This window comes from Scyliorhinus canicula, chromosome 19 (assembly GCF_902713615.1).
Source record: "Scyliorhinus canicula chromosome 19, sScyCan1.1, whole genome shotgun sequence".
Classification (NCBI taxonomy): Eukaryota; Metazoa; Chordata; class Chondrichthyes; order Carcharhiniformes; family Scyliorhinidae; genus Scyliorhinus; species Scyliorhinus canicula.
Window position 1 is genome coordinate 70,130,289 of NC_052164.1, and position 20,160 is coordinate 70,150,448.

General features: G+C 45.3%; 1 protein-coding gene across 1 annotated transcript in view; it reads right to left on the minus strand.

Moving 5' to 3' along the window:
• Positions 1-20,160, minus strand: part of robo3 (roundabout, axon guidance receptor, homolog 3 (Drosophila)) — a 342,818-nt gene that overhangs the window by 178,112 nt on the left and 144,546 nt on the right. Inside the window, 4 exon segments of the mRNA XM_038779342.1 lie at positions 8,261-8,388; positions 9,519-9,657; positions 14,762-14,882; positions 17,063-17,220. Of these exon segments, the coding sequence (XP_038635270.1) occupies positions 8,261-8,388; positions 9,519-9,657; positions 14,762-14,882; positions 17,063-17,220 (546 nt within the window).

The window sequence follows — 20,160 nt, forward strand, 5'->3', positions numbered from 1 at the left end:
TATCATTGGAAAAACAGTCACGGTCTTGAAGCAAAAACAGAAAATGCTGAGAGACACCTGACACGGTCTGTGAAGATAAAGGCCAATTTCTGACAAAGAATTACACCCAAAACATTAAACCTGTCTTCTTTACAAACTCTTGACGGAGCTGCTGTGCATTTCCAGCATTTTTTGTTTTGTTTCAGAATTCCAGTATTTCTGAGCTTTTATCTACTGTGGCCTTGATCTGTGCACCATTTGATTCCTACCTATCCAACAGGCTGTGTAGTGCAAGGGTCTTTTGTTAACAGGAATCCCATGTACGTGGTTTTCTAATGACCTGTAAGTGTTTAATCCGTTTCCCCCAGTGGAGCACATTTCCTGCTTACTTTTAGATGCCAGACTGATAATGCCCGAGTTTATTTTTGGATCCATCCCAGATTCCAACAGGGGCTATCCCATTAATTGCCTGCACATGCTCAGTTGACACTGTAAAATGGAAATGCAGATCCTCTGTAGCAGCAGTAAGATGTCCGTGATTTAAGAGAATTTTGAGAGTTCTTTCACATAAACTAATAATCTAGTGATGAAGTACTCCAGTCGGCCTCTATCGCCCTCCTGGAACAATCCATTCCTTATTCCCTCCCCCCTTCCAATTCTCTCTCTTCTGAGGTCACTGACTCTTGCTGTGATACAGTTCCCCAGCCTCTGACAGTGCTGCAGTACCTTGTTAAAGGTCCATTCTTCATGTCTGAGATGATAAAGTGCATGTCAATTTGACCACAAGGAATATGTAGTGGTGGTGCGAGGGGTGGTGATACCACACCTGAGCTGAATTCTGCTCGACCAGGATTACACATCGGTAACCCTCAACTCTACAACATCCTAAATTAGAAAATGAGGGCCCATAAAACATCGGCCAGAGATCCGTTGAAGACCTCATGGAAAACTGTTTTTCTACGAATACATTCTCTTGAAGAAAATTGCCAGGGTGTGAACCATTTTGCACAATCCACAGTAAAATATCGACACAAACCAGCTCCTGCTGTTTCTTTGTTGCCTGAATTAATATAAAATCAAATTTTAATGTTGGTGTCTTTTAGTCATTGCTCTCTGAGAGGTCCTACATAGGTTACTGGTCGCAGACAATGATGTCACGACCCCTCTTGCTGGTTGAAGCGCATAAGAATCCTGGCGTTTTATGTATCTGCAATTAACTATCTCATTTTAATCATGGAGAAACACTTTTATTCCCTTATCCTTAAAGAAAAAGCTACCAATATTGACATTTCTGGTCTCCCATGTGCTTCAGCGCACAGCAACAGGCACCATGACATCATCAATAAATGACGTAAATTGAGTTCATGGCTGCTTCCAATTAAACAAGAATTATGGCTTGGGTCTCAGTGTGTGGATGAAATTATGAGAAAACAAAATGGTGTCCAAAGAATTGGCTCTTGTACATTCTGTGCGTTAAATACCTGGTGCATAGGTCTTTCACCCGTAATGGCTGCTGTAATGGATGAAGGTTCAGTCTAAAGATTAAGACATGCCTCAGAAAGCCATTAATTTATAACCTCCACCTACCCCATCATGCACCAGTAAGTAAATGAGGTGAAATGGATACTTACTGAATGGACCAACTGAAACAAAGAAAAAAATAAAAAACATACATGAGATGTTAAGAAAAATTCATGAATGAACTCATACATAAATGGCAGCATTAATGTCGGCTTAAACATGGAGAACAGCAAGAAACATTAGCTTTAGCTATTGATAATGGGAAAGTGATTTGCCACAGCAATTGAATAATTGGTATTGAATCCTTTCCAAATGAAACTCATCAAATCACCACTTCCAGGACTTTTTACACAATCTTGCAATAATTTGCCAGCATCTCACTTCTGCGGGATATGTGTGGAAATGCAGTGTCAAATCACTTGACCCAGATATTGAGCATGAAGCGAAATGCAAAGTCACCGTTAGGATTTAATTGCCATCACTATTCAACTACTCACTGCCACATTCCGAGTGCATTAAAATATGTCATCATTTTCTTTTACAAATACATAAAGGATATGTCAGGAGCAGCAGTGAGATATGATGAATATCTCCTGAAATCAGGCTGAGTTTAATTCACTCATGTCTCCACATTCATGAGTAATTGAGTCGGTCTCATCATGTGAAGACATTTATCACATCCTCATTGCTGCCTGTGACACATTCTATTCATAACTGGCTGCTTAATATAATAATCTAGCAAATTTATGCTTTTATAACGTCACAAGTGCCAGGCAATGATAAAAACAAATCTCCATCCTTCTCGGATTATGCTTGTGGTATGATACAGGAAGCTGCAGATCCATGAGTTGTTGGTTGACCGTGCTTGACCTGCACCCAACCATCAAAGTCCTCTTTGGAGCAGGAGACATGCACACAGAGTTTGAATTTAGATTTCTTTTGATAGTTTCTGACCACTCCTCAGCTGAAGGCACTGATTCTTCCTGGGGCGTGGTTCCAATGGTTCCTGACAAATCATCTGTTTTTGATTTGTGAACTTAGACATTGAGTGCGGCAAGTGGTCCAATTTGAAGAGGATTTGAATGCTGAGCCTTATTCTATTTTCGTTTGGCCACGGTGAATGGAGGAGGATAGGTGTTCCTCGCTAGTGTTTGGGGGAAGACTTCTGACTGGTATGACTTTGTCCAGTTTGCGATAACATTAAGTGCAGATCCTCTACTGATAACTGAACATGGCACCCGCTGCTCAGTAGGGAGATAGGCTGCACCCTACACTTAGCAAATGAGTAATGGGGGAAGACCTTAATTTAGGACTGAACTGTGCACAGCCCCTAGAGTTCCTCAGCTGAGGTGTCAGCCAGCCCAGGAGCACTGGGAACTTTTGACGAGGAAATAAAGGTTCTTAGAACCTTTCTGTACTGGAGCTTAAGAACATTTTCAAAACGGACATCTTAAATGAAGAGCTTTTACTGATGGCTTGGCTTCAGTTTTCATTAACAGGACATTTTGTTTCTGAGTTAATTCTTCCTGCGGTGAAATAACCTGAATTGTTCATCGGTTAAACTTATTGAAATCTTTACATGCTCTATTCCATTTGTAAGCCTTGTCAGTTATTTATTCACAGTTTCTCCACTAGCTTTTATCGCGACAAATACATTGCACTTGTGGTGGTCACTAAGATGGCCCTTGTAGGACCAATGTTTTAAATTTTAGCCTGGAGCTAATAATGGGCAGGCATTGTAGCCCAGTTTGATCTGTTCTCACCCAATGTCTACCACCAGGAGTCACAGGTCACCAATCAGGGGCAAGGCAGTCTAACTAATTTATTCCTCTATCAATTAAATGACAAAGGCACTCAAGTGAGAAGTAACGTTGTGACTATCACAATCATTCGTGTTCAGCCAGCTCTGCAACTCACAGTTAGTGAAGTATATCACCTATTTTAAACCCCCTAAAATCAGCTCACCTCCAAGGTGCTGTGATCAGTTGTGTGTTCAATGAGATGATACTAGCCTGATTCTGGAGTTCAATTAACAGACCAGAGATTGTAAGTTTCAATCCCACAATGGCAAGTTGTAAAACTGAATTCAACAAAAAATTATAATTTGTGAGCCGGCACCATAAATAATTGTTCTTTTAAAAATAAATTTAGAGTATCCAATTAATTTTTTCTAATTAAGGGGCAATTTAGCGTGGCCAATCCACCTACCCTGCACATCTTTGGGTTGTGGGGGTAAGACCCACACAGATAAGGGGAGAATGTGCGAACTCCACACGGACAGTGACCCTTGGCCGGAATCGAACCTGGGTCCTCAGCGCCGTGAGGCAGCAGTGCTGACCACCACGCCACCATATGGCTCAAATAAATATTCAGAAAGTACTGCCGACTGTCTTCTTAAAACCCAATGGTCATCTTAAAAGCTCGACTAGTTATCCAATGTCGCTCTGGAGCCTGCCACCCTAACTGGGTTTTCTGATTAACATTGAAGTGGCCGAGCAAAGAACCCAGTTGTGCCAATAATCTCCTTTTAGGGCAACTAAGAGTGGGGAGTAAATGTAGATTTAGCAGTGACAATCCTAGCCCAGAATTTTAAGAAAAGCATAATCAATGAAGAGGCCATCTGAGTTCTTTTATAAAACTCTGCCCTTTTGGTCACCTATCCTAATGTCTGCTTTTTGACTCGGTCCCAATCTCTATCTGCGAACATGTTTATGAAGAGCCTTGAGATGTTATGTTAAAAGTGTTGTATCAATACAAGTTGTCACCTCATTTATCCCTAAATACATGGTCAAATCACTATTGAACTACACTTGGATATAGCCACATATTTTATAATATAAAGTGTATTTTTTATCATTATCTTCACATTGAATCACCAATTGGCTGTGTGAGTGTTCATAGGCTGTGCTGCAGCATTTTATAAATAGGCTGGTTTTATCTTCAGTTTATAGCACCCAGGGATTATTTCCTGCCAGATTGTTTCTGCTTTTATCAAGATTGAACCACGCAAATGCCGCACTGCGAGTTTAATAATGATAGAGTGTGCTTTGTTTTGACTGTCCCTCTATCTTTCCCATGTTACCCGATCCAAGCTCTCACCCAGGTTACACTCGGTATTGGAGCTCACAACAGCAGCATCCACAAAATCATAATCAGGAGCAGGAATCCCGTTTGATTGATACCCACCTGAGCCCAGGGACCCGGAGACCCAATTGTAGCACCCTTCACTGGGATTATCTCAGCATGGACCGGCCTGTGTGACTCCATACATAGAAGTATACATCGAAAGTAGAAGTCGGAGGAGGCCATTTGGCCCTTCGAGCCAGCGCAGCCATTCGTTATGATCATTTAAAAAAAATAAGTTTAGAGTCCCCAATTAATTTTTTCCAATTAAGGGGCAATTTATTGTGGCCAATCCACCTACTCTGCACATTTTTGGGCTGTGGGGGTGAAACCCACGCAGACACGGGGAGAATGTGCAAACTCCACACGGACAGTGACCCAGAGCCGGGATCGAACCTGGGACCTTGGCGCTGTGAAGTAGCAGAGCTACATTCATGATGACCATGGCTGACCATCAAGTTCAATGCCCTGATCCAGCCTTCCCCCCCATATCACTTAATCCCTTTAGCCCTGAGAGCTATATCTAACTCATTTTTGAAATTATGCAACAGTTTGGCCTTAACTATTTTTTGTGACAGTGAATTCCACAGATTTTGGGTGAAGAGATTTCTCCTCAACTCAGTCCTAAAATGTTTGCTCTTTATCCTCAAACTATATGGGCCTCACGGTAGCATGGTGGTTAGCATCAATGCTTCACAGCTCCAGGGTCCCAGGTTCGATTCCCGGCTGGGTCACTGTCTGTGTGGAGTCTGCACGTCCTCCCCGTGTGTGCGTGGGTTTCCTCCGGGTGCTCCGGTTTCCTCCCACAGTCCAAAGATGTGCGGGTTAGGTGGATTGGCCATGCTAAATTGCCCGTAGTGTAAGGTTAATGGGGGGAATTGTTGGGTTACGGGTATACGGGTTACGTGGGTTTAAGTAGGGTGATCATTGCTCGGCACAACATCGAGGGCCGAAGGGCCTGTTCTGTGCTGTACTGTTCTATGTTCTATGTTCTATAACCTCTAGTTCTGGACACCCCCACCATCGGGAACATTCTTTCTGAATCTATCCTGTCTAATTCTGTTAGAATTTTCTAAGTTTCTATGATATCCCCTTTCACTCTTCTAAACTCCAATGAGTATAATCCTAATCGATTTAGTATCTCCGCATATGACAGTCCCACCATCCCAGGAATCAGACAGGTAAACCTTCGCTGCACTCCCTCCATAGCAAGAACATGCTTCCTTAGATGAGGACACCAAAACTGTACACAATACTCCAGCTGTGGCCTCACCAATGCCCTATACAATTGCAGTAAAATATCCCAATTATTATCCTCAAATCCTCTCACTATGAAGGCCAACATTCCATTTACCTTCTTTTTATATAACTTTACAGTACCCAATCAGTTTCTTTTCCAATTTAGGAGCAATTTAGCATGCCAATCCACCTACCCTGTACGTCTTTGGGCTGTCGGGCTGAAACCCACGCAGACGCAGGGAGAAGGTGCAAACTCCACACGGACAGTGAGTGATCCAGGGCCGGGATTCGAACCCGGGTCCTCAGCGCCGTAGGCAGCATAGCTAACCACTGTTCCACATGCCGCCCTACCAGTTACCTTCTTTACTGCCTGCTGTATATACGCGATTACTTTCAGCAATAGATGCACGAGGCATTTTGGAAAATTACCTGCACACAGGGGAATACATTGACTGGCCACATCACTAGGTAGTCCTATTTGATTCATTATTGGCTCTCAGGATAAGATTGCAATAGTTGGTGGGTTTTGCTCAACCACTTCAGTGGCATTATGAGTCAATGTTTGTTGAGGTCTTCTTCACTGAAGGACCGTTACAATCCAGGGCCGTTTATTTTGAATATTAATCTACAAATAACCAGATTTATTGAATTCAATTTCATAATTTACCATGGCGGGATTTATACTCACAACCTCTGTGTTACCATTCCCGTTCCATGACTACTGCACCGCCATGTCTTCAATATAATATCCATTTTGGGAGTAATTAGCATAAAATATCAGCATTGTTCTCGGTTAAACGAGAATTGAACTCCTCCTCCTCCCTCTCAAATAATGAGCAACACCTTCCAAACCTCAAGCTCCAGAAAGACAAGAGCAGCAGCTGTAAGGGAAAAGCATCACTGACTGGTTCCCCTTCAAATTCCACTGGTCTGATTTGGACATATATCACTCCCCCTTCATGGTCACTGTGTCAAAAAGCTGGAGATCCCTCGCAGGCACTACATGAGCACCTTCACCACATTGACAGTAGTGCTTCAAGAATACAGCTCGCCCCGCCTCATCCTTGGCCTCAAGCGCAATTAGAGATATACAATTAATGCTGGCCTTGCTAGGAATGCTCCCCTCCCAAGAATTAATTGTAAAATGTTATCCAGTTCAAATGGTGAACCAATCTAGATAATAAAAATGAATGTCTGGCTCCAGCGTTTGTTTCCATTTTTTTGTCTCCATTTCTCACTCCAGGTGCACTGTAATAGGTGGTGCACTGCTGGTGGGTGAGTGACAATCAATCAGACAAAGATGAAACCACTGGAAAATCCCTTTATCCCTGACAATTGCACACTTTAGCAGAGGAAGTTCACTGGTAATTTTACGGTTTGATTTGAGTGGGAGCTGAATTTCACTCTCCAGCAGATGGAAATGAATGAGTTCAAGCTCTCAGACATTTGCTTCCAAGCAGAAGCCATTAAACAAGAACAACATTTAGGATTGCGCTGACCCGATAAGTGAATCAAACCGAGCCGTTGAGAGATTTAGCCTCCTGCCAGAAACTAGGAAAGCTTTTCCATTTTCGGCGACAGTCACTCAAAAGACTTTCGATAGGAAGCAACGTTCAAATCTCCCTAGCACTGGGAAAAACAATCTAATCTCACAGAGACATAGAGAGTGATATTTAATTGTCACAACTATCTAATGTATTCATCATTTTACCTCTATTGAAAAAATATTAGAGAGGGATTTTCTTTCAATCATTTCAATGGAAGTGATGATCATGAGGGATGTTAAACAGTCTGCTGACTCACTCTCAACTGCTTTCCAGTCGGTCAAAACCAAGATGTAACCCCTTGTCTGTTGTGAAAGGGTTAATTTATGATGGGCTAGGATTCCATCAGGTACCCTGACTAACTCACTTTCAAGTTTTCCATCTTCTTCACTTGGAGTCCAAACTGAAAGCATGGGAGGGGCCTATTTGACACCATTACCAGTGAAATCCTAGCCGTGCCCCATTCCAACACAATCTCCAGTAAGGGTCAAGTATGAGGAAGTTTCCTTTTTGGCAAGAGTAGTGTCAGATTCCATCAAGATAGCCTGGCAGTAAGTTGAACCTGCAACTTGACACTCACTGCCAAAGCTCATAAATCAAGAGGCAAATTCTCCAAATACAGAAACATCGCAGCACGTTAATTAAATTAGCACTCTCATGTCAAGCCTGGACCAAAGATGTTGTGCATTTCCACAGTGCTTTACCCTATGAGGTGATTCCACTATCCACGGCGATAGGCAGATTCCATCAGTCACACTTCAGACCACTAGAACCTGGTTATAATTTGCTAAGGGGAACACATTCTTTAAATAACCCAGCTCTCAGTTCAAAAATATCAATTCAGAGTTCCTTACCGTGTACAGTCAGGGTGCCTGAGAACTCAACTTTACCCACACTGTTTTCTGCAATACAGGTGTAAGTTCCTTCATCCGCGCTACCAACCCGGGATAGTCGCAGGCTGTTGTCAGCCTGAATCTCAAACCTGTAGGAGACACACAGGATTTTCTTGGTAGCTTGTTGTACAACTTGGTGCAAAACAAAATAAGTCATGCAAGTTTTGGGCAGCACAGTGGCGCTGAGGACCAAGGTTCAATCCCGGTCCCTGGTTACTGTCTGTGTACAGTTTGCACATTCTCCCTGTGTCTGCGTGGGTTTCACCCCCACAACCCAAAGGTCTGCAGAGTAGGTGGATTGGCCACGCTAAATGGTCCCTTAATTAAAAAAAAAAATGATTGGGCACTCAAAATTTATTTTTTAAAACTATGCAAGTTCCAGACTAAGTCACTGATTGGCGGTCATTTTGACTCTGTGTCATTATAAAGCTGGCAATGGTGAATTAGCAGCCCGTTTTCCATTTCTCCCAATTTTTATTTCCATTGATTTGGTAAAGATGCAAAACTGGTCAATAAAAATGATTTTTTAAAAAAAGATGCAAAACTGGCTCCTGATTCACTATCACTCATTAAACACAATTGCACCAAGTCCAAACTCTCCTATTGTTTATCAATTCCCCCAATTTGTTTGCCTTCTCCCCCTTCGGCCAGGAAGGTTCCCATTTGTACTGGGCCATCCATTTGCCACATGCCAGCAGCGCTTGGCCATCCTTCAGACATCCAGCTCAGACAATGGACATCAACAGGTTTGAGTGGAAAACATCACAACCAAGGCAGATCCTGAACCCAACATCTGTATTTCTACTGGAGTTCACTGTATGGTGATCAGGAATTAGAATATCTTCCGGACATGCCGGGGAAAGTGTAGTTGCCCCTTCCATTGGAGAGCAACACAGACAGGAGGGGAATTCCGAAACCTTCCAACCCTGTAATGGCTCAGTATCACAGTGCACATTTACCAGAGTTACACTCCAGCTTAAATTCCTTTCAAGGGCTTTATGTTATGTGACAACAGAATTAGGTGCTGGATTGATTTCCACTCTAGCCTGTCCCAATGGAGAACATGGCTTGGAAACACCATGAACCAAGCTGGCTTTACACAATAATTAGCAACAACTTCAATGGCATCCCCTTGGGGACTGAACAGTCCCCTTGATTAGGAACATTATAATATGATTGTATAATATTTAACAAGTATTAAAATATTGAATTCATGTACCTTCCACGTGGCAGCTCGCCCTCTTCCTTGCGCCAGTGAGTAGTGGGTACTGGGTCCCCATTCACCTCGCAGTGAAAATCCACAGTGTCATCTGCCAGGACAACCTGATTTATAGGGCGTTTGATGAAGGTGGGCCTTTCTGTGGGTATAGTGAGGGGAAAAATGAGAACCTGCAGACAAGCAGCAGAGCACACACAAGTATACAGTGTGAAGTCATGAGCCACATTTCACTCAATGTCAGGGTCCCAATATAAAAGGTAAAATTTCTAGAGAACGTAGTTCCTCCGACCATCAATCACAAAACATCGCTCTCCCCTTTAGCCTTCTCAGTGCATTGTCAGTCTGCATTTCACTATCAATTGAAAATGCCATTACCACATGCCTCGCCTCTCCTCTCAGATTCCAGGATAAGTTGATCTCTGAGCGGAGTCAGAGGCACAGAGTTCAAGCCTGCCAACATGGCACTATCGATGGCAACAACAAGGTGGCCATCAAACTGCTAAGGTAAGCCAAGTTGCAGCCAGTAGGCAGAGAGTGCAACATCGTAATTGGTCATTCTGATTTATCAGTACTCCTCAGATGCATAAACAATCATACAGACATACAAAATAGGAACGGAAGTAGACCATTCGGCCCCTCAAGCCTGTCCAGTGCAAAGTAAGATCACGGCTGATCAGTTTGTTTTTGAGTTCCACATTCCCATCTATCGCCCCCACCCCCAACTTCTATAACCTTTGATCCACTTTCCGAAAAATAATCTATCAACCTGCATCTTAAAAATATTCAGTAATCCCGCTTTCACCATCTTCTAAGGCAGCGAGTTCCAAGGTTGCACAACCCTCTGAGAGAGGAAAAGAAATTCTCCTCACCTCTGTCCTATAAAGGTGTCCCCTAATTTAAAAACAGTGCCCACTAGTTATGGACTCACCCACAAGAGGAAATATCCTTTCAACTTCAAAGAATCCCTACATTGCAGAAGGAGGCCATTCGGCCCATTGGGTCTGCACCGGCTCTTGGAAAGAGCACCCTACTTAAGCCCACGCCTCCACCCTATCCCGAGTAACCCCACCTAACCTTTTGGACACTAAGGGGCAATTTAGCTGGGCCAATCCACCTAACCTGCACATCTTTGGATTTCTGCCTTGTCAAGACCATTCAGGAACTTATATGCTCATTGGAACATAGGAAGAGAAGTAGGCTATTCAGTCCCTCAAGCCTCCCACCATTCAATGAGATCATGGCTGATCTATGGCCAAAATCCATATACCTGCTTTTGGCCATATCACTTAATATCTTTGCTTAACAAAAATTTATCTATCTCAGGTATAAAACTAACAAATGTTTTGGCTTCAATTGCTGTTTGTGGGAGAGAGCTCCAAACCTCTACCACCCTTTGCATACAGAAATGCTTCCTAGCATCTCTCCTGAACGGTCTGACCCTAACTTTTAGCCTATGCCCTCTAATTTTAGAATCTCTAACCAGTGGAAATAGTTTATCTTTATCTACCCTGTCGTTTCCCGTTAATATCTTGAAGATCAAATCACCCCTGCCCCGTGGGCAGCATGGTAGCACAAGTTATTAGCACTGCGGCTTCTCAGCACCAGGCTCCCAGGTTCAATTCCCTGCTGGGTCACTGTCTGTGCGGAATCTGCACGTTCTCCCCATGTCTGCGTGGGTTTCCTCCGGGTGCTCCGGTTTCCTCCCACAGTCCAAAGACGTGCAGGTTAGGTGGATTGGCCATGATAAATTGCCCTTAGTGATCAAAAAAGGTTAGGAGGGGTTATTGGGTTACGGGGATAGGGTGGAAGTGAGAGCTTAAGTGGGTCGGTGCAGACTCGATGGGCCGAATGGGTCTCAATGGGTCTCGGTGGGTCTCACCCAATGGCTGAACAGGATTTTCCAGTGAGATGTAGAAGTCAGGATGTTCCATTTAGCTTCATTGCCCCAATTACAATCCAGTGAGCCTTAAGGGCAGATTAAGTGAGTGCCCGGTGAGGTAAAGATCAAGTCAGAATTACCCTCCACCTGCCTGTCAAGTTGTCTGCCAGCACCCACTGTTGAAAGTCATGCATGAATAATTGTTGAGTGGGCATGAAGGTTATCCACTCCAACTGGAATCACAGATCTCAGTGGGGAGGCAATGGCACAGTGGTATTGTTAGTGGACTAGTAAACCAACGACCCAGCGTAATGCACTGGCATCCCGGGTTCAAATTCCACCATGACAGATGTTGAATTCCACAAAGGTCTGGAAACCATCGCAATAAAAACCCATCTGGTTCACTAATGTCCTTTACCTGAACCACCCTTACCTGGTCTGGCCGACATATGATTCTAGATCCACAGCAATGAGAATGTAATTCTTTGAGGAAGTGACAAAGTTAATTGATGAGGGAAGGGCTGTAGATGTCATATACATGGACTTTAGTAAGGCGTTGATGGAAAAAGTGAAGTCGTATGGGGTAGTGGTGGAAGGGAGTGTCTCAAAATGGAGAAGGGTGACTAGTGGTGTTCCACAGGGATCCATGCTCGGACCACTGTTGTTTGTGATCTACATAAATGACCTGGAGGAAGGTATAGGTGGTCTGATTAGCAAGTATGCAGATGATACTAAGATTGGTGGAGTTGCATATAGCGAGGAGGACTGTCAGGGAATACAACAAAATATAGATAGATAGAACATAGAACATAGAACAGTACAGCACAGAACAGGCCCTTCGGCCCTTGATGTTGTGCCGAGCAATGATCACCCTACTCAAACCCACGTATCCACCCTATACCCGTAACCCAACAACCCCCCCCTAACCTTACATTTTAGGACACTACGGGCAATTTAGCATGGCCAATCCACCTAACCCGCACATCTTTGGACTGTGGGAGGAAACCGGAGCACCCGGAGGAACCCCACACACACACGGGGAGGACGTGCAGACTCCGCACAGACAGTGACCCAGCCGGGAATCGAACCTGGGACCCTGGAGCTGTGAAGCATTTATGCTAACCACCATGCTACCGTGCTGCCCCGAATTGGAGGGTTGGGCAGAGAAATGGCAGATGGAGTTCAATCCAGGCAAATGCGAGGTGATGCATTTTGGAAGATCAAATTCAAGAGCAGACTGTATGGTCAATGGAAGGGTCCTGGGGAAAATTGATGTACAGAGAGATCTGGGGCTTCAGGTCCATTGTACCCTGAAGGTGGCAACGCAGGTTGATAGAGTGGTCAAGAAGGCATACAGCATGCTTGCCTTCATTGGACGGGGTATTCAGTACAAGAGTCGGCAGGTCATGTTACAGTTGTATAGGACTTTGGTTAGGCCACATATGGAATACTGCGTGCAGTTCTGGTCGCCACATTACCAGAAGGATGTGGATGCTTTGGAGAGGGTGCAGAGGAGGTTCATCAGGATGTTGCCTGGTATGGAGGGTGCTAGCTATGAAGAAAGGTTGAGTAGATTAGGATTGTTTTCATTGGAAAGACGGAGTGTGAGGGGGGACCTGATTGAGGTCTACAAAATTATGAGAGGTATGGACAGGGTGGATAGCAACAAGTTTTTCCCAAGAGTGGGGGTGTCAGTTACAAGGGGTCACGATTTCAAGGTGAGAGGGGGAAAGTTTAAGGGAGATGTGCGTGGAAAGTTTTTTACGCAGAGGGTGGTGGGTGCCTGGAACACTTTAACAGCGGAGGTGGTAGAGGCGGGCACAATAGCATCATTTAAGAGACATCTAGACAGGTATATGAACAGGCAGGAACAGAGGGAAGTAGACCTTGCAAAATAGGAGACAGGTTTAGATAAAGGATCTGGATCGGTGCAAGCTGGGAGGGCCGAAGGGCCTGTTCCTGTGCTGTAATTTTCTTTGTTCTTTGTAGTTGACTATTAACTGTCCCTGTGAAATGGGCCAGCAAGCCACTCAGTTCAAGGGCAATTAGGGATGGGCAATAAATACTGGCCCTGCCAGCGATGCCAACATCCCATGAATGAATAAAAAAAAAATTCCTGAGCAAGCAGAAAGGGTAAAAACTGGCAAAGAAAATGTAAACTGACATGTAAAACATTTTTAAAAAAATTGTTGAGTGAGCAAACCAGACCATTAACTTCTTGGCAGGGTCAAAAGTGGTTTTGGCTGAAGGACACTGCCCAGTGTGGCATTGAGCTGCACAGGCAAGAAGACCTCAGCCTGGACAACAATTATTAAACAATCATTGAATTCAGCAAGCTGGACAAGAGTGATCCCAGGATCCCTGCTCAACATCGTAATTTCCCTCACGGGTGAACAGCCGACTAACGCGTGAGGTTGTATGAGGGACCATGAGGTGACTGGCACCTTTGGGACCATACATGGATAGTACCCAGCCTTCCTGAGAGGAGGGAAGAAAATTGTGGATGGGAAGTACGAAGGAGGGAGAAAGCAATGTTGACAGAGGCTTGCGGGTGGGTCCGTATCAGGCCCGTTTCTGCTGCATGAACAAAAGATGAGGGGCGCAATTCTCCGCACTTACGACGGTGCGGAGAATAGCGGGGGTCATAAATTTTTACGGCCACGCTAGTCCGACGCCCTCCCGCTATTCTCCCCCCCCCCCACGCCCGACTCCCGACACGAATTGCTGCCACCGTTTTCTTACAGCAAGCAGCGATTCACAGCTGGCCGATGGGCCGAATTCCAAGCCCTTTACGGCCGTTTTTACGAACGGCAAACACACCTGGTCTGGCCGTTCGTAAAAACGGCCGTAAAGTCCCGATCTTGGCAACCATGGCAGTACCACGGCAGTACCACGGCCGTGCCAAGGGTGCCATGGGCCCACGATCGGTGCCCACCGATCGCGGGCAGCGGGTCCGATTCCCGCGCACTCTTTGTCCTTCCGCCGCCCCGCTGTATCACTTCGCGGGGCGGCTGAGGGGCATCCCGGCCCGCGCATGCGCGGGTTTCGCGCAAATGCGCGATGACGTCATCCGTGCATGCGCGGGTTGGAGTCTTCCAATCCGCGCATGCGCGGCTGACGTCATGTGATGCATCAGCCGTCGCAAACTCTGGCAAGCGGGCTTAACGAAATTCGTTAACGAAGCCCGCGATGCCGGAGTTCACGGCCGCGGCATACTAGCCCCGACCGGGGACCAGAATCGGTTCCCGGTCGTGGAGGGGGAGGCTGGCGTCAAACCCGCCCGGTTTTGACGCCAGCCTTACGATTTCTCCCTGTCTGGGAGAATCGCGCCCGAGAAAACAAAGGACACAAATATGGTGCTTACCAAATACGACCAAATCTGCAGGCTCACTGTCCCTTTCGCCTACCATGTTGGTGGCCACACAGACGTACATGCCAGCATCAGCTTTTCTCGTATTTGAGATCATCAGTTTCCCCCCTCGAATCTAGAAGGAAAACGACATTAATATATTCCACAACACCAGATGCTTCCAGTTCTAAACACCAATTACCAGCCTGGTTCATTCATCTAGAAAGAACACTGGACTAAGGAACAGGGTTAATTAGACTGTGGTACAAAAGGGGATACGCTGTGCGGTTTGGAGTGTGGTACACTGAAGGAGCACATTACATTTGGGTATGGTACGTTAGGATGATTTGGTGTTCCAAAGTGTGCAATGCTGAAGGGTGCAAAGTGTTGCCCTGATTGACATTTCATCCTGCGGCGCATGTTTGAGTTGGACAATAATACATAAACAAATGTTTTTTTTAAAAAAATAAATATAAAGTACCCAATTAATTTTTTTCCAATTAAGGGGCAATTTAGCGTGTTCAAACCACCTACTCTGCACATCTTTGGGTTGTAGGGGCGAAACCCACACAAACACGGGGAGAATGTGCAAACTCCACAAGGACAGTGACCCAGAGCCGGGATCAAACCTGGGACCTCGGCACCGTGAGGCAGCAGGGCTAACCCACTGCGCCACTGTGCTGCCCAAAAATAAACAAAAATAAAAGTTGTGGGAAATGAAACATAAAAATCAGGATGCGTCATTGTTAAGCACAAATTGTTCAGTAGTGATTGCTCCCTGGAATCTGGAGAGTGTACCACACAAGTTTCAGTCAGTTTAGTAACAGTTTGTCACTTTATGTATTCAAAGCGAACGGATTGCACGTCATGGCTCAACATCTCGGGCGGGGTTCTCCAGGCCCTAGCCTTGTGTTTCTCGGTGGCACGCCATTCGCTGGTGGTGGGATTCTCTCTTCCTGCTGTTGTCAATGGGATTTCCCTTTGAAGCCATCACGAAACCCATAGTGGGGGTGCACGGCCAGTGGAAACAGAGAATCTCAATGACCAAATAATTCTGGCCTTAATGTATCGAAGTATCATAGTCTCTGGGTGAAATTTTGCATAAAAATGGCAAAGTATCAAGTTCTGATTGAACACCGGTGTAGTTCTCTCCAGAAACAGTCACTTTTTGTGACCAGATCTTCTGACACTCTGTCAAAAGAAAAATTCAGGTGGTTTGAGCCGTCACTCTGATGGGGCAGGGCCTGATATAGGCGGCAAGGCCGGCTCCACAGAGATTAGGGCACTATCTTTAAAGGGCGGCCCATTCTGCAAAGGAAGGAACAGCTCCCACCCACCCAATGGCCATGGAGGACCACCTCACAAGCTTTGGAGTGATCCCGCCCCCCGCCCGCCCACCACGGAAGTATCGGGGATACTCTCCCTCCTCTCATCCCCTCCCCACGCTGTCATCAGCATGCACCCCTCTCCCCCCACCACACATAAGGGGAGCTCCCTCTCTCTCAATGGAAGAGGTTTACTCCCCTGGCAGCGCACCCTGGCAATACCAACCCCAGTGGCCCTGAGCTGTGTCTGGGGGCAGTGCCAGGGTGAAATGCTCAGTCTGTGCTCTCAAACCCAGGGCCTCCAGGTATCGCCACACTGATTTTCGAAAAGCAGTGGTGATTTGTGCCTCCCGGGAGGTGCAGGGGGTAGCATTCCACAGGGCCGGGCGCTACAGTGGAAAACTGTTTGATTATATTTAATTTGATGTAAATTCATACAAATTAGATTCATGCCCTTCCCTGGCATGAACCTGATTACATCACCAGGGGGATGGGGAAGATCACAAACCAAGACCTCGCCTGCGCAAATCCCATAATAATAATAATCTTTATTGTCACAAGTGAGATAACATTAACACTGTGAAAAACCCCTAGTCGCCACACTCCAGCGCCTGTTCAGGTACACAGAAGAAGAATTCAGAATATCCAATTCACCTAACAGCGCGCCTTCCAGGACTTATGGGAGGAGATCGGAACACCCGGAGGAAACCCACGCAGACACAGGGAGAACGCGCAGACTCCACACAGACAGTGACCCAAGCCAGGAATCGAACCTGGACGCTGGTGCTGTGGAGCAACAGTGCTAACCACTGTGCTACCGTGCTGCCCATGGTCCTCTGGTGTGATTTAACGGCCATGGCAGGATTTTCACCCACAGCGATCGGGCCTGCTAAATCCTGCCCTCTGTGCGGTTCACTGGCATTTCTCAACAGGGCACCATCTGCCCATTCCTTATTGTGCTGGGCATTACCTGCCGCCATACCCTGCTTACCGTGATCCGCTCATCCTTGTCATTAATGAGGAGGTTGTTTTTCTTCCAGGAGATGGTTGGTTCTGGATGCCCTCTAGGTGGGAGGCACTCCATAACAGTGGGCTCACCGGCTGCGACCACCACGTCACTGGGAGTTTGACGGAAATCGTCACGCAGGACTGCGGGGAGACCACAGGGGAAGATCTTTATAAGTCAGAGGAGACAATTATTTTCATTGACTGACAATATTGGCGATTTTTAAGAAAATGACACCAGGCGTCACTGTTTACGATTCACCCGAGTACTGTCACCACTTGTGGCGCACATTTGCATAAATCCAACTGTTATCGCTGACAATTTACCCAGGCACACGGTTCATTACAGTGAAGAGTTCCAATGCCAGGGGACCCAAATTAAAACGAGTAAGAAGGGCACTCGGGTAGAAGTTTATCATCTAATAAGGTGATGAGGGACAAAGCTGTGGTGAATGATAGAGGGGGAAGGTCACTGAAGCAGACGTAATAAAAAGATTCAAGTAGCAACCAAATGCGTTCCTGGAGACAGAAGGCAAGTGGCATTGATGCATGAAGACGTGATAGTCCCACTGGATCTAATATTCCTGCCAAGCTTTTCAAAATTCTTGTCTCATCATGCTTCATGCAGAACCATTGGGAAACACAAACCCAATCACAGTCGTGCTGCCCAGGCATCACTGCAATTATCCAGTGTCTTACCACTGGCACCTCCTGTACGATGTATATTAGTGCCTTGGGCAGACTTTAGTAGGAATGACATTGCTACAATATATAAGCAAAGATGGCATTTTATCAACATGATACGACTAAAAACAGCCTAATCAGCATCTACTAAGTAATTCCTATATTTATTCAGTTGCAAAGCAGTTCCATTAAAGCTTGTAATGGCCCACATCACCCTTGATCTATGTACGCATTAGTTCCTGCCAGCAAACTGCACCAAATTACACCAGCTCATTTTTCCCTCCTTTAGTAATTCAATTTGGTCTCCACTGATCTGAATTAATGAATATTACCAGTCAGATGGATGGAAGATATGTCCATTACCCAAAGTAACAGCTAACCCTGCAGTCAGTCAAAAAACCATTGAGAAAGCTAAAGTGGACTCATGGCTCCCAACCAGCATACATTACAGGAACAGAAGAGCACAGCAATTAATTAGATCCACAGAATATATTCTGAATATCTCCTTTGGGAGCGCTGGAAATACACTGGGGACAGAAGGATGATCAATTCTGTGTGGCCTTGATGGAAAAAAAGCAACAGGTTCAATGTCGGAGCTGCTGTATTGTCGAAAATGCTCGCTCAGCTGGAGCTCTAAGACCAGTAATGTATGTCTCCGCCAATTTTCTCACACTGTATTTATCCTGCATTCTTTTAAAAGTCACAAGAGGTCAAGATCGAGGCTGAAGTTATAAGTTTCAAAGTGATACATGCAAAATAAAGAGGAACCCTGCCAAGCACACAGCCTTGAAGGCACAGGCAACACATTCGGGCAAAGAATTGTGGAGATGTATTCTAAGTGGAGCACCCCAGGAGTAAGGGAGAATACTGCAGAATTAGGGGGACAACACTTTACGTTGATCGCCTCATGTTTGCGCAGGAATTGGAGCTTCACAGTTTGCCCTATTTGCCTTTTGTACACAAACCAATCCATCAACAAACGCACCACAACTCATCAAAAGCCCTTGTCAAATGTACCCACATTGTGCATCTCACCCACCATCCTTATTCATGCTGACCTGACTTCCCATCTCCAGAGCATTCAATATAAAATCCTTACCTTAAACTAGAACTCACTTAATGCCCCATCTCAGGCATGGTCATCCAGCGTTACACCTGCTCCCAAAAATCCCAATCCTGTGACTCTGAGTTTCCATCTGTTGTATATTTTCCATCTTGGATGCAGAGATAGAACAGTACTGCACAGAACAGGCCCTTCGGCCCTCAATGTTGTGCCGAGCCATGATCACCCTACTCAAGCCCACGTATCCACCCTATGCCCGTAACCCAACAACCCCCCCTTAACCTTACTTTTATTAGGACACTACGGGCAATTTAGCATGGCCAATCCACCTAACCCGCACATCTTTGGACTGTGGGAGGAAACCGGAGCACCCGGAGGAAACCCACGCACACAGGGGGAGGACGTGCAGACTCCACACAGACAGTGACCCAGCCGGGAATCGAACCTGGGACCCTGGAGCTGTGAAGCATTTATGCTAACCACCATGCTACCCTGCTGCCCCCTATGATGATACGAGTTTCTCGATGTGTAATGGGCTTTATTGACAATGCTTTAAATGTCTACCCCAGGCCATAGCTATTTCTACAGCTTTACTTTCCTCAGAGTCCATACCAAGGCTTAACTAATCAAGCATAGTGTACATCAATAGTAAACAAACTAAGATAATCAAACGTAGAACCAATCAACGCAACACCATCCAACCTCACCTATTTTTGATGAAATAGCCTTTAGCGAACTCAGTCACAGACTTTGAACTCCTTTCTTAAAATTCTTCACCTCTTCCTGTTTCTTTCTCTCTTTTACAAACATCGTTAAAACCAATTTATTTGACCTAGCCTTCAGTCACTCCACATCTCAATATTTTCCAGAAACCTGCCCTCGTCACTCCTCGGTATCTGTGTTTAGCGCCAGAGAGCACCGCATTCCATATCAAACTCTTCAGTCATCTTTTGTTCAGTTCTCTATTCACTTGTTCAGCCAATAGTCTCTGCCACTAATTTAATGCAATGGTTCCCAGTTGAGATGCTCAGCATTGCTAGATATTTACAACAAATTATTTATTTCAGAATAATACAAATTCCAGTGGCGTTCTTAATCTCTTGATTATGGTTGCATTGTGCATCGGCAGCTAGCATTTCATTGACATTCAAGAAATACACAAAGAAACAGGTCACAAACTGAATACAAATGACCCAATGGGCTTCCTGGAATGAACTATCAAATAATTCTTATGTTTTGAAGTAATTTCAGGACTGTAATGTTTTGGGGTCTGATGACAGTTGGAAATGACCACTGAACCCTTTGATTCGATTGCTGGCCTGTAAGCACTCCCTGGG